Below are 13,920 nucleotides of genomic sequence, written 5' to 3' on the forward strand. Positions count from 1 at the left end.
CAAAAAAGATAATAAAGAATAATACACTGGATGTTATAGTAGATGGGCATTTTTCCACAACTCCCTCTCTCCCTCATCACACTGCGAGGGATATTTGGTCATGAAAATGCATTGCCTTAGAAGTGAAGGGGAGAGTGCATGTCCGAGAAATGTCCCCACCCACGTCTCAACAAGTGAGATCGTGGGATGTTGCTTGGACCAGAAAAGGGGATGGACCCCTCGTAGAAGGTATTGATGAAGTAAAACTCATGTGCAAAGATGCAGAAGCCGTGTCCCACCTCCTGGGGTTCTTGCCTCTCATTGGCTGGCTTTGGGGTGTGGGGGGACTGGGAGCTGATTGGTCCATCCACATCCTGCCGAACAATTTAAACTTTCCCTTGGACTTCACAAGCCTCTTGCCTCTTCATCTGCTTTCCCCTCCCTGCCTTTAGCTGTAACCACAGTGAGTTTTGTTTCCAGAATGCTGGATAGGAAGGGATGGGTCTGACCAATCACTCTTTTGGGGGATCAGAATTTTCCCCACACTGGGCCAAACGATTAGTTTCCAAAGGGTTTTTCACTTTCCTTGCATCATTGTGGAGGCACAGTTCAGGAACAGAAGAATAGGATTTGGAAGTCTGTTAGTAAGGGATTATTTAGGAATCTTTAGTTTGTCACAATTTACAGCCTGTGTCCAATGTGCATAAAGGCTAAAAGGGCCAGCTACCAGTGGTAAATGAGACCTAAGTTTACACAGACCAAGATCCCCAATTTGAAACCTCTATCCCCGTCATGGGGAGTGGGTGAGAGGACTCAGAAGTGGGCTGGGCCATGTGGAACAAGTTGGTTTTGGTTATATGGTGGGAGCCCTGTAACACCACAGTAGACTCCGTTAAATGTCTGGTATATGAGATGGGGTGGTTATATACCATCTGTACCCAGTTGTAAGTTAATAAAGTTGTAGCCTGCTGCTTAAAATCCATCCCAGTGTCTATCTTTCATTCACCTGTATGTCCTGAGCAAAGAGATACTCTTGGACTTTTTATTTTATTTTATTTTATTTTATTTATTTATTTATTATTGCTTGGAAATAATAAATTGCTTGGAAAGTTCTTTGCTACAATCATTCCTATTTAATTCTGTTTGCTAGTTTCTCACATGAAATAGTCTGGCAGTGAATGGTTTGCTTATACATTAGAAATGTATGAAACATAGATAAGTTTGTATATGGTATGGAATAAGAATGCATTCCAGTTATTAAAACTGTCTGCTCCCTGGCCCTCTCTTATTCATTAGACCGAAGAAGAGAGAGAAAAATCTGAAAAACTTACATTTTTGCAGAAGGGAAGTACTACATTCCTGGAGTTGCAGGTAAAAACAAAACATACTTTCTTAAAATGCAATCAAATAGGCTGGCACAGAGTTACTCTTTTGCTATGGTTTTCCTTTTCAAAGCCACAACTTTATGTAAAAAAAATGCTCCAGAAGTAGTTATGTTATTGTGGGCAGAATGCTGGGGACAGAGAACAAGTACCCTCCAAAGATTTTGTCTGCCTGCTAGAGATTTGTTTCCCTGTGATTAACAGCCTTGGGTGAATGGGTTTGGGGGAGGGGAGAATTCACTAACTATGCATGCTTTTGCAGAGTACAGAAGTCTCACTGAAAATGTTACAGTGCGTGAGGCACTGTTGTCATTAGAATGAATTTCCTTTATGGTGTCAAGTGAATTCAGATTATCTTGATGATGAAGTTTGAATTCTTACTGGTTTTTCCATTAGCCAAGGGAGATAGCGAAGAAGCTGCAGGAAGGAGAATCTGCTGGCACTGTTGTTACTTCTCATCAAATCATTTTCCAGAAAAGTGTTCCATCATCCTTAGAGGTTATTTTTAATTAATTTTATTTAATCCAGTGGATTGGTTTAGTTGAATAAATTAAACTATTGTAGGGATAAATAATTGGACACTGTGTACAATGAAACTGGGGTGACCAGATGTCCCAATTTTAGAGGGACAGTCCCAATTTTTGGGTCCTTTTCTTAGATAGGCTCCTATTACACACACACACACGCTCTCCTGATTTTTCACACTTGCTGTCTGGTCACCCTAATTGAAACTAGATCACGTAGCATACTTGTATGTGTATACGGGCACGTTGCATTTGTATTTTTTTCATTATGTTCAAACAAAATCCACAACACTCAGGATATTTAATATACTGCATAGCTAAATTTAAATAGTACTAAGGGAGTCTGATTTATTCCCATAAAATCAAGGAAACTCACATGTGCTGTCCTGAGACCTCAAAATACTTTCACAAAATAATATTTGCATGGGAGCAGGGGGAGTGACTGAATGGGCTAATTATCCTATTTTTATAACTTACCCTATTTCTTTAAAATAAAGGTCATTGTTATGGTGCATGAGCTTATAGCCAGCCAGGATTACTCAAAAACAGCCAGTCAGATGTATTTATTTTTTTAAAATGCTACTCAGCTGCAAGTTATCAGAGTAAGACTGTGCCTAAAATGAGTTATAAATAGCTTCAAATGGGGGTCACAAAAGAAACTTTTTGCAGATTTGACGTTGCAAACAGTGATGCTGTTTATAAGTTCAATTGCTGCTGTACCTGGTACAGTTATTACATGTTCTCAAAATAGCTACGTCAAATTTCTTAAGTTTTAATATTTTAGTTTTCCTAAAACACAAATAAGCAATTGGATAATCTAATGTAGCTTTTATATTTCAAATATAGGGCACTGAGGATTGGGTTATTGTAGACAAAATACCTACTGAGGTAGTTGATGGTGAATCGAAAAAAATTGTGACATACAAAGTCATGACTGTGCGCAGTAAAACTGGTGACATTCCACCTGAGATATTAAAATCCAGTACCATTGAAATGCAAAGCTTTGAGGACTTGGAAAATGAAATACAATCAAAAGAGGAGAATAAACAGAAAATGTTCACCTTAGGAAAGTCCTATGACACTATATCCGGGAAAATTGTAACCATGACAAGTAAAGCTAAAGAGGGAGAGAAAACAATGCAGTCATCACTAGAAGCATTTCAAAAAATGGAGAGGGAAATGCCAGAATCTGTGAAAATCATTCCAGTAGTGGCTGAATATGAAATTCTAGAGCCCATCACAGATGAAAAAGCAAGGAGGGGATCCGATGTACAGAGTACAAAAAGAAAGCTGTCCGAATCTTTGACACCTATAAAGGAAGCAGAGTCTCAGTTGCATAGTCCTGAAGAGGAAAGTTTGAAGAAAGCACAAAAGATGGACCAGGATTTTCATAGTACACTGGGAAGCTTGCAGTTTGGCAGAGCTGAAAAACACCTTGACAGTGAAGCTCTGAAAGCAGGGGCATTTGGTCGGAAAGATAAGAGCCTGTCTGAGTGGAGATATTCCAGAGAACAGCCATTTACCATTGCTACTGCTCACTATGTTTCTGAGTCGTCTGCATCAAGAGTAGTGGTAACAAGTGACTTTGACCTTGTGTCACAATTTAAAGATTAAAGCATGACTTTTTTTTAGGCAATACCCTCACATTACCCTACCTTGCTGCTTGGCTTTATGTTGACAATAGCCAACCCAGTTTATTTTTTTTTCTCATGATTTAAATCAGTACCACAGTCCAAAGCAGGCATTATAATGCTTTAAACTTTTCAAATTTATTTAGAGATCCATGTTGCTGAAATGTAGTATTGCTGCTGTGGCTTGTAATGGGGCGGGGGGGAGATTTGCTTGAACCAGTAAATCCCAGTGCTAACAAGTATGCTTTTAAATTACTGCTTATAGTCATTACAGATTTGTGCTCATTTATTTTCCCATTCTTTTCCTGTTTTCAATCTGTCTGTGTCCTTGCAACCTTATCCTCCTTTCCTCTGTCTCAGCCTAGAGTTTTGTCAATTAACATATCTGTGTATGTGTGTCTGTCTCTCTTTTGTGTATGACTCTGCATTTCTTTGTCCACTTAGACTAAACAGTCCTCCAGTGAAAAAACCTTGGATGGTTCAGATATCTTCAGTTTATTAGAGTCTGCAAGAAAACCAACTGAGTTCATAGGAGAGGTTACTTCTGCTTCACATAGCAGGGCTCAGGTGGCCGTTTGATTCCATCTATGAATTTTTTAACTGTACACTACTGATTTTTTTTTCTTTTGTTCCCTATATTTGCACATAAGTGTGTTTGACTGATAGATATTTCAGAATCTGCATGTTTAATATTAATGCAAATGCTTGGTGTGCCTTTTACTTCCTAAGCTAGATCACAGCTAGAAACCTCACAAGAAAATCAAGTTCTATTCCTTTTTTTTCTTTTGTCATTTTACAGGATATTTTATTTGCTTTTAGAATGCTAGGGCATTGATACAAACAAAAAGGATAGTATGAGATTTCATCTCCCTTTTTTAAATGCTGATTCATGGTGTGTTTTTGCTATAATAATTACCTTAAAGTAAAAACTTAAGCAACTCAGGAGAAACAAAATGGCAAACTTTAATATCATTTGTTACTTATATTTACAGTACATTGGCATTAGTAGCTGGGTTAAGTTTTATTTTTCACTTCTGACATTTAGATCCATTTCCCTACAGAAAACGGAAACAAAGACCAGCCAGGAGATAAGTGTCAGCGAAATGAATGAAGAGGTTCAGCCATATCAGGATTCAGTGAAGAAGGTTGTGCAGGAGACTGTACTGGTCGAGGAGAGATATGTGACGAATGTGCATGCAAGTGGGGATGCTGTTAAATTGGCTGGAGATCAGCTGGATGCTATGGCACAGGCAGTATCTGCTGTTGCTTCTAGTATGAAAGGAAAGGAGGGTTCAGCTGTGACTGAGAGGGCTAAAGAGGAAAAAAGGGAGGAGGCTGATAAAGCTGTAACCAAGCAGGAAGAAATTGCTGCTGCTGCTTCTCATCAGCAAGAGGAGGAGCAGAGTGCAACAGTCCATGTTTCTGATACATTGGAAAGAAAACCTCATTTTGAGGTAACTAGTTATTAATAATCAGTTATTTCTGCATTGAAGTATAAGGCAGTGATACTCAGACTGAGGCTCGAGAGCCGCATGTGGCTCTTTAATGAGTCTCCCGCAGCTCTTTGCAGCACATGATATTAAAACACCATGTGATTTAATTATTAACCAATCAGGATATTTTTGCTATATTATTAACCAATTGTAGAATACTTGGTCAATCATTTTGCTGTGAGGAAAATATATATATATATGTTTATAAGACACACACAGACTCGCGTGTGTGTGTGTATATATATAATAAATGAAACAATGAATTTACACTGCTGTGGCTCTTTTGGCTAATGATGATTTCTAATTTGGTTCCTGACCCACTGAGGTTTGATTATCACTGGTATAATGTATACAATATTGGACTAAATTAACTCCACTGATGAAGAGTTAAATAAAACATACACAGGTATTAGATTACATTATCACATCTTTATAGTGGGCAGTTTGTTTCTCCTCTTATTTCTTTCTTGCATGGCAGTTCTGAGGCTTGTTGCTGGTTTCCATTATCAACAACATCAGGGCTGGCCTTAGGGAAAACGGCGCCCTGGCCAAACTTATATTTTGGTGCCACTGGCTCCCGCTGCCTCCCTGGGCTCCTCAACCCTCCATCGCCCCCAGACTCTGCTGTTTTCTTCCCCATTGCCTGACTCCCTTCCACAGCCTCACATCCCAAGCCTGCCTCACTCCTTTCCTTTTGAGCATGGCATCCCCCTGGATCACAGAATCCTGGGCCGTCGCCCACCAGTAAGGCCAGTCCTGGACAACATGCAATGTATATTTTACCTAAAGGAGTGTGCAGTGCTGAAGAGTGATGCCTTTTATGTAACTGATCATAAGGATTCAGTGTCCACTGCCTGAGGAAAGTTCATTAAGATTTATAGAGTTCACTTGTCCAAAAGGAACAGAAAATAATACATGCTTCTCTGTTTGTCTCAATTGTAAATAATTTACCTTATTTTAAACTACTAGGTTTTCTCATTTTAGCCTCATTAACAGGATTTCTAAACCTATTTGTACTAAGGTGTTAAAAACCTTCATATTGTTTTGCTTCTCTTTCTGAGAGGTAATTACAAGAAAATAAACTTGTAATGTCAATCTGTTCTATTGTATTTTAAAATAAGCAAATTTTTAATATTTGCATCTTTTCTAAAGTTGACTTTCTTGAAGTACAACTTAGCATTAGATATAAAAACCACCTTGGAATATTGTTAACATATATACATGTATGGACCATTATGCTGACATTTTTTTCCTTCCTGTAATGCAGAGCACATTTATTTTATTTTTTTCCACTCCCCAACAAAAAAAAACATCTCTGAGAAATCCAAAAGCTTTAATAAATGCTCCAATTACTTTTCCATTGAAGCAGTCACCAGTTGTGAAGACTGAAACCATCAGCTTCGGCAGTGTTTCTCCGGGTGGGGAGAGGCTTGAAATGTCTACTAAGGAAGTTCCCATAGTTCATACAGAAACAAAAACCATTACATATGAATCATCACAGGTAAGAAACTCTGCAAGACCCAGGACCCAATTTACCAAGGGCTAAAAAAATACCTGTCAGCTGCTTTAAATGTATTACAGTATTAAATAGTAATATCACCCATAGTAAGTCTGTACTAAACAGAAGAACTATATAAATATGTATGTTTGTCTGAAGGCACTCTTATTTGTACCAGTATGCGGTCTTTTGTGAACACTGCTTAGACTACAGGACTTTGATGTATATCCTTAAAAAACAGTATGAGACACATACAAGGGGTGGGAGGGATAGCTCAGTGGTTTAAGCATTGGCCTGCTAAACCCAGGGTTGTGAGTTCAATCCTTGAGGGGGCCACTTAGGGATCTGGGGCAAAAATCAGTACTTGGTCCTGCTAGTAAAGACAGGGGGCTGGACTCAATGACCTTTCAGGGTCCCTTCCAGTTCTACAAGATAGGTATATCTCCTATTATTATAAACAAAAGTACTCTTGTAAACTTATGAGGTGATGCAAAATTCTGAAGTAGAAACATAAGTAATGAAATAACATCCAAGTCCTATGGGACGGGTCTGACCACTCCTGGCCATTACAGAACCACATCATTCTTTTTGTAAGGGTATTACAAAAAGAATATTAAGATGTTCTTAATACAATAAGATATTAATTTTGGTGTTCAGATGAAATACCAACTCAAGTAATTCCTTCTACCCTGAAGTCTCCAGGCAGTTCCAGTTGCATGTAGAATTCTTCACTTCATGTTCCAACTATTGATGTTTATTGTTAAGCAGTTGCTGCATTCCACTCTAGAAATAGCCACAATAGGAACTATTTGCAAAACACTTTGAACTCCACCAGGCATAATAGAAATGCTGCTGTTTCAGTCAAATGGACTAGCCTGTCAGCTATAAAGGAACATCCCAGCAGCAAGTAGTTTATATCATCAACCACATTCTTTATGCAGAAGTCTAAAGACAGGAAAGCTCAGCCAATATCTCCATTTTTCACAAACTATTTGTGGCATTTTTTTTTCTTTTGACTATTTAGGCAGATTCTGGTGCTGACTCAGAGCCAGGTGTGTTGATGAGTGCACAGACCATCACATCTGAAACTACCAGTACTACAACTACAACACATATCACGAAAGTAAGAAAATGAGGGGTTGAGTCCTTGAATAAATGTATTTTCAGAACTTTGACCTGACTGTGTAAATCAATATTTATTTCAGAATATGGATGTATGCTAATATTTTCTGTGTGAAATCCTATCTAGTGTATATACTTATGTAGTCCCTATGGCAGTAGTGTCTGAGCACCTCACAACATCCCTGTGAGGTAACCAATCGTTATCTCCATTTTACACACGAGGCACAAAGAGATTAGTTAGCTTGCCCAAGGTCACCCAGTAAGTCTGTGGCAGAGCAGGATATTGAATCTGGGTCTTCCAAGTCCCAGGCTAGCACTCCAACCCCTGGACTATCTTTCCTCCCTAAGCATAACTCCCATTATCCTCATCGAGTATGTCTACACAGCAAAGGAAAACCTACGGCTGGCCCATGCCAGCCGACTCAGGCTGTGGGGTAGTTTGATTGCTGTGCAAGGCTTCTGGGTTCAGGAGGTCTGGGCTCTAGGACCCTATGGGGCAGGAGGTCCCAGACCTCAGGCTCCAGCCCAAACCCAGAAGTCTACACAGCACTAAAACAGCCCCACAGCGCAAGCCCCACACCAGGTGGCACAGGCCAGCTATGAGTGTCTAGTTGCTGTGCAGACATACCTACTGGGGCCAGGATTTAAGCCTATCTGGGTGAAATTCATCTCTGGGCAAAGGAGTCACACACAGTCACACCCCATTAAGAATGCTCACAATAGGACTTAAGTGGGAGCAGAGGCTTTGTGTTTCTCCTGTTGTGTATGTAGATATGCTGTATAACCATGCTTTTCTTTCATATGTTAGATATGCAGTTGATGTCAACCATTCTGATATATGCACTATATAATCATCTTTTCTGAAACTCTTGCTAGGTGAACTGTTCCTGCTGATTCTGGAACTGTTTCTTTGAACAAGCAGCACCACTTTTAAATGAGTGTTTATTTGTATTTGTTCCTCTCACTTTTAGACTGTGAAAGGAGGCATTTCAGAGACAAGAATTGAAAAACGAATAGTCATCACAGGAGATGCAGATATTGACCATGATCAGGTAGAGTATATAAGCTACAAAAAGCTGCCCTGAACTGAAAACTACCAAAGAGGGTATATTTAACTTTAAGCTTTAAAACACCGTTCATACTGGCATGCCTTAAACTGGATTAGATTTAAATCAATGATAGTATATTTTAATCATTTTTCCTCATTTGTAAATTGTGTAATTTCTCATGAATCTCTCCACCTTGCTACTGATCATGCATGTTCCACCTCCTTTTTGTTTTTGCCCTTCTGTGGTTTCCTTGGGCTAGGCGCTGGCTCAGGCAATTAAAGAGGCCAAAGAGCAGCACCCTGACATGTCAGTGACCAAAGTAGTGGTACATAAAGAGACAGAAATCACACCAGAAGATGGGGAGGATTGACCCACAGGTAAGAAGAATAGATGATTTTCCTAGGCACTCACTGGGCTGGCATGCAGCTAAGACATTCTCCTTCCATAATTCACCTCTAACTCCTTATTTCTCTCACTGGCATTTGCAAAAACCATGTGAGCCAAGTATTAATTCTGGAATTTACTTCAGATGTAAATTATACACATTTAGGTCGACGTATTTTTCTTTGTTTAATAGTGCCAGTTAGAGAAATGGGAATTTGCTTTTGTTGGCTCTCTGGATGTTACTCATCCGTGCTTTGATGTATTCCTAAAATTTCTAACTCGGCGATCAAAAAATCTGTTGTCTGTTTATATATGTGACTTAAGAACAAAAGCATTTTGTTCTTAAAGGTACAATTTTAATTTCTTTTAAAATGCTGAGGGAAATAATTATAGCTACTTACCCTATTTTAGGCACAAATATGGCACAATTTAGGATTTTAGTTCAAACTTGTAAAGCTTTGTGGTCCAATTTACTTTTATTAAACCCAAATTAATTGTTATGTCAATATTTGGATGTCTTGACTTCCTTGTGTTTTGTAAGGATATTTTGTGTTTGAAAGTGGCATTGTTTCTCAGGATGAGATAATAATGCAGCTTTTCTTGTGTCAACCTGTCTTCAGTAAAGGCATGCTTTCCAACTAAGTTTGGCTAAACAGTCATCTTGATAATATTATATTTACTGTATGTGCAGAAACATATCATGCATACTAACCTGCTATGCAAGAGCTCTTAATGACAGCATCATCCATAGCCTGCTTTGAATGCTGTATGCACCCACAAAAAGAGGCTGCTTGTCTAATTTGTCTGAAATGATAGCAGCATCATATTCTTGAAGCACTATGTATTCCCTAGCATTTGGTATAAGTAACATAGTATGATGTGCAGCATCTCTTGAAAGTTTACTACCTTCCTGCTTTGGATGAGGAAATATAAATGCCTAAAGCAAATGTGAGTAAGACCACTACTACTTACTTTGGAAAATGGCGCCAGTCCTTAAGGAATGAGCACCAATAACAGTTATGGTCTTCTGCTAATCAATTCAGAGAAAACAGTAAAATGGCCTGATCCAAAGCCCACTGAAATCAATGGGGGTCTTTCCAATGCACCTTGGATCAGGCCCAAGGTTGGCAGTTACTTATACTGGAATCATGTGGTTATAATATTGTTGTCAGCTGAAGTATTCAACATGAGCCCCTTTTCACCCTTGATTTGAGAGAGAGAGAAACTCACTTGTTTCAAATTATTAACTCGGTTCTCTTTCCTGCAGGAGTAATTTAGCTTGCATACGAATCCAGTCATGCACACCCTTAGGAATACCGGAGCCTATATGGAGGTCTCAGTTCTAACCCGGCTGACTTGTATCTGTCTATGGAAAATTTCAGTACCGAAGAATTGATCGTAAATGCTAATAAAGACACTAGCAGAGATATTTTCCCGTATAAAGCAATCTGAATCAGCATCAGTAAAACAATATTGCATGAAGCAACGATAAATTTACAGAAAAGCAGCATTTTAAATTTTCATTATGTCTAAGTTTTCAGCTATACCTGCACGTTCATAAACAATATAAACAGTGATCTAATGTAACACATAAACAGTTCATGCCTTTCACGTTTTATTAAATCTAAACATACTAAAATTTGTTAGGTGGCAAACCTTTTGTTTATGGATACTGTAACTGAAGATTACCCTAAACTGCTAGAAGCTGTGTAGGTACTGTGTATAATGTTTTATCACACATTAGATGTGCCAATAACACAGTTTATTCAGGAAACAATTTGAATCTTGTATTTGTTTTATCTGGTTTTATTACTGTTGCCTGATTTAAAAAAATGATGAATCGCTAATCTTATCAAAATATTTAAATTCTTACAAACTGTGCTTTGCATACCTGATTTAATACCTTGTGAGGTAGTAAAGATTTCAGCACATTTACTTGACTTTAAGATTTTTTGTTGGCATTGTTCAGAGTTAGTCAGAAAGTTTCCAGTCACCCTTCAGAAGTTCTAACCCTGTAAATTATATGTAGTTATTTTGGAGAAAGCCTGTATTTTCCTTAGTTTATAGTGTTACAAAATTATTACTCTGAAATAACCTTGATGGTTTTTTATTGACTTCCCTTTTGTTCTCAGAGAAAAAAATGTTTCATTTCAGCATCTGGTCAGCACCATTTATGATCTAATTCAGAGCCAAGCCTTAAAATGTACAGAACATCCACTGAAAACTCATTAGTATTCCATTATAATATCCACTGAAGGGATATTCAGTCTCCATTACACACTCAGCTGCGTCACAACACATGGTGAATGTATGTTTCTGCATAGTGAAATAAAAGTGGTAAATGCATCCAAAATTGTATTGTTCTGTGTCCAGAAGAATCCAGTGTTTTTATATTCAAAACCCAAGTAATAGCTGTATGATATCAAAGGCTTTATTCATCTGCATAGTAGGTATGTCCTGTCTTACAATAGACCACAGTATGCTGTGCAGACAACTGGAGTTTGCAGGGGAGCCTACAGGATAATAATATGAAAATGTACTCCTTTGGGTAAAATGATGTTAGCAAAGGAAAAAGAACATTATGCTTCTTTTTTCTATAGCAGTGTACTGTGTTTCAGTTAAGTTAAATGGAAATTATTTGTGTTTGGCTAACAAAATTATAATGAAAATGTAGCATTGGCTCAAGATCTGTTTTCTTTTATATATTTGCTCTGAATCATGGATGAATTGTCTATTTAAGAGAATCCTTACTTTTCTGTTTGCTGTTGCTTGCTCCTTGACCACACTTGGCTGGCATTCCCTTGGTGATTTAAGATGAATTCGTAGAGGCTAACTCATCCATCAATCCATAAACCCTGGTAGGATGCAAGAAATAATACAAGTGAACTTGTGTACACAGAGCTCCCTCTCATTGACTTCAATGGAGGTGACTTCAGTGGAGGGCAGGATTTGGCCCACAGATTTGTACAAGTATTTATTTTCTTAATTTAGAAAGAAAGAAAAGAGAATATATCAAGAGAAGAATCTGTAGTTAATAATTAAAAAAGAAATCTCCTGAGGTTTTGACTGCTCTACTCTGTCTCTCTAAAATAATGTTTTCAGTCAGCCATTCTTCATGTCTTTGTTGTTTAAGACCTCCCTTTATGCATCTGCCCTTCTAGCACATCAGTCATCTCTCACCTATTACCTAATGAATAATGCAAAGATTGTGTTCTTATGTCCATATTTTTGGAGTTATCTCTTCCTGACCCTCCTCCTAATATAAAAGAATGTGTCTATAAATTCTGTTCCTTCCTAGAATAGGATTTCTTTCCTCCCCTTTTCCCTCCGCCGCCGTCAGCTACAGAGAGAAGAGGTATCTACCTTGTTTCTCAGCAGACTACATTCCAGGTTCTTGCTTCTGCATCAAGAGTTTAAAAATAGACTCTGAAGCCATATTGATCTTCCCTCAGGTGGCCCTTACCTTGTCAGCTAAGAAACAGCATTATGTTACCTCAGAGATGTAAGTGGCTACTATACTGCTTTCTGTCCAGAGTTACCCTTAGCATTATATTGTAGCATGGCTTGAGGGAAATGTACTATAGTCATTATGTACAGTATGTATGCTGTCTGAAGATACTGTATCTTTGAGGTTAGTCTCCTTAAAAAGCTAGGGTATGGCCTAAGCATGTACAGAGTAAGAGAAGATTAGAGTGGATCGGCAATGGCATCTCAGTCATTGTTAGCAGCAGACCTTTGTTTGGGGTAATTCCTTGGGATGGTTCTTGGGAATAATAGTTTTGATTTTTGTTAGTGACTGTTTCTTGGGTTGTCTGCCTAATGCTGTGCCACATGAAATAAAGAACACTTTCCTGTTTCTACCAGATGCCTTTTGTCTCAGTCTCTTCTCACTTGTCCAGCTCTGAGCCATATGACAGTCCCTACAAACAAACAGTCACAAGCCCTGCACCATTACTAACACAGAGAGAAATCTCACTCATTACAGCTGGAATAATAATTCCTGACAATACAGCACTGTCTGAACGGGCTGTTCTGCATCATTAAGATGAGGGATCCTGATGTATAGGTAAAAAAGAAACGTAGCAGGTGTCACCATTCTAGATACAGAAAGTATAAATACTATAATCTGATGACCATTAAAAACAAATACTGTCCTTAGGAATCAGTTAGCATTGATCTTTCTTAAGCTTTTTGAGGGTCAGCATTACCTATTAATGTAACAATAGCAAGTTCAAGCATTACAGGAATTTTCTGATAGGCCTCCATATTCAGAAATTAGATCAGTACCTGAACTGATGTGTTCACCTATATTCTTCAAACAGACAAGATTTGTTCAGCTGGAGGAAGGGTGGGGGCTGACAGATATTCACTTTGTCCGCTCCCATTCAGATATTGTTCCTTGTTAGCACATTTTCAGGTAAATTAGACAACGAGGCCGTGCTTCAGTCTTGAAACCAACTTGTAATTCAGGAAAATCTGATACCGATTTCCTCTGTTATCTCATAAAAGATTGTGAGACACAATCCAAATTTCAGTATTTTATTTATTGGCTTTTCCATGTAGTCGTGAACCATAGAATCTTCCCAATTCACAAGCACTAGTGGTGAGATGATATTAGTATCCCCATTATATAGATGAAGATTGAATGCACAGAGGGGCTATATGACTCGCTCAGGAAATCTGGACAGAACTTAACCCTGATCATCTGAATCCTACTCCCATGCCTCAACCTTTCTTCAACTTGAGTGCTACTTCAACTTATGTAAATATTTTGTTTATACACCCATTGTTATAACATCTGGGCACATGGCATATGTTATATGTAAAATATTGAAGCTGCCAGCAGTAGACAACACTT

General features: G+C 38.3%; 1 protein-coding gene across 4 annotated transcripts in view; it reads left to right on the plus strand.

Annotated features, from left to right (window-relative positions):
• The window catches only part of EPB41L3 (erythrocyte membrane protein band 4.1 like 3), a 140,503-nt gene extending 127,576 nt beyond the window's left edge, over positions 1-12,927 (plus strand). For 2 of the 4 annotated variants that reach the window (XM_075062948.1, XM_075062949.1), the window contains exons 15-21: positions 1,276-1,350; positions 4,578-4,970; positions 6,379-6,510; positions 7,532-7,630; positions 8,601-8,681; positions 8,938-9,055; positions 10,330-12,927. In XM_075062948.1, the coding sequence (XP_074919049.1) occupies positions 1,276-1,350; positions 4,578-4,970; positions 6,379-6,510; positions 7,532-7,630; positions 8,601-8,681; positions 8,938-9,048 (891 nt within the window). In that variant the 3' untranslated portion in view covers positions 9,049-9,055; positions 10,330-12,927. Of the gene's footprint in view, positions 1-1,275; positions 1,351-1,757; positions 1,860-2,731; positions 3,458-3,960; positions 4,084-4,577; positions 4,971-6,375; positions 6,511-7,531; positions 7,631-8,600; positions 8,682-8,937; positions 9,056-10,329 lie in introns of all 4 variants that reach the window. The other 2 variants (XM_032785956.2, XM_075062947.1) reach the window with 2 other exon arrangements.
• Positions 12,928-13,920: the final 993 nt, after the last annotated feature.

Source organism: Chelonoidis abingdonii, chromosome 2 (genome assembly GCF_003597395.2).
Source record: "Chelonoidis abingdonii isolate Lonesome George chromosome 2, CheloAbing_2.0, whole genome shotgun sequence".
Classification (NCBI taxonomy): Eukaryota; Metazoa; Chordata; order Testudines; family Testudinidae; genus Chelonoidis; species Chelonoidis abingdonii.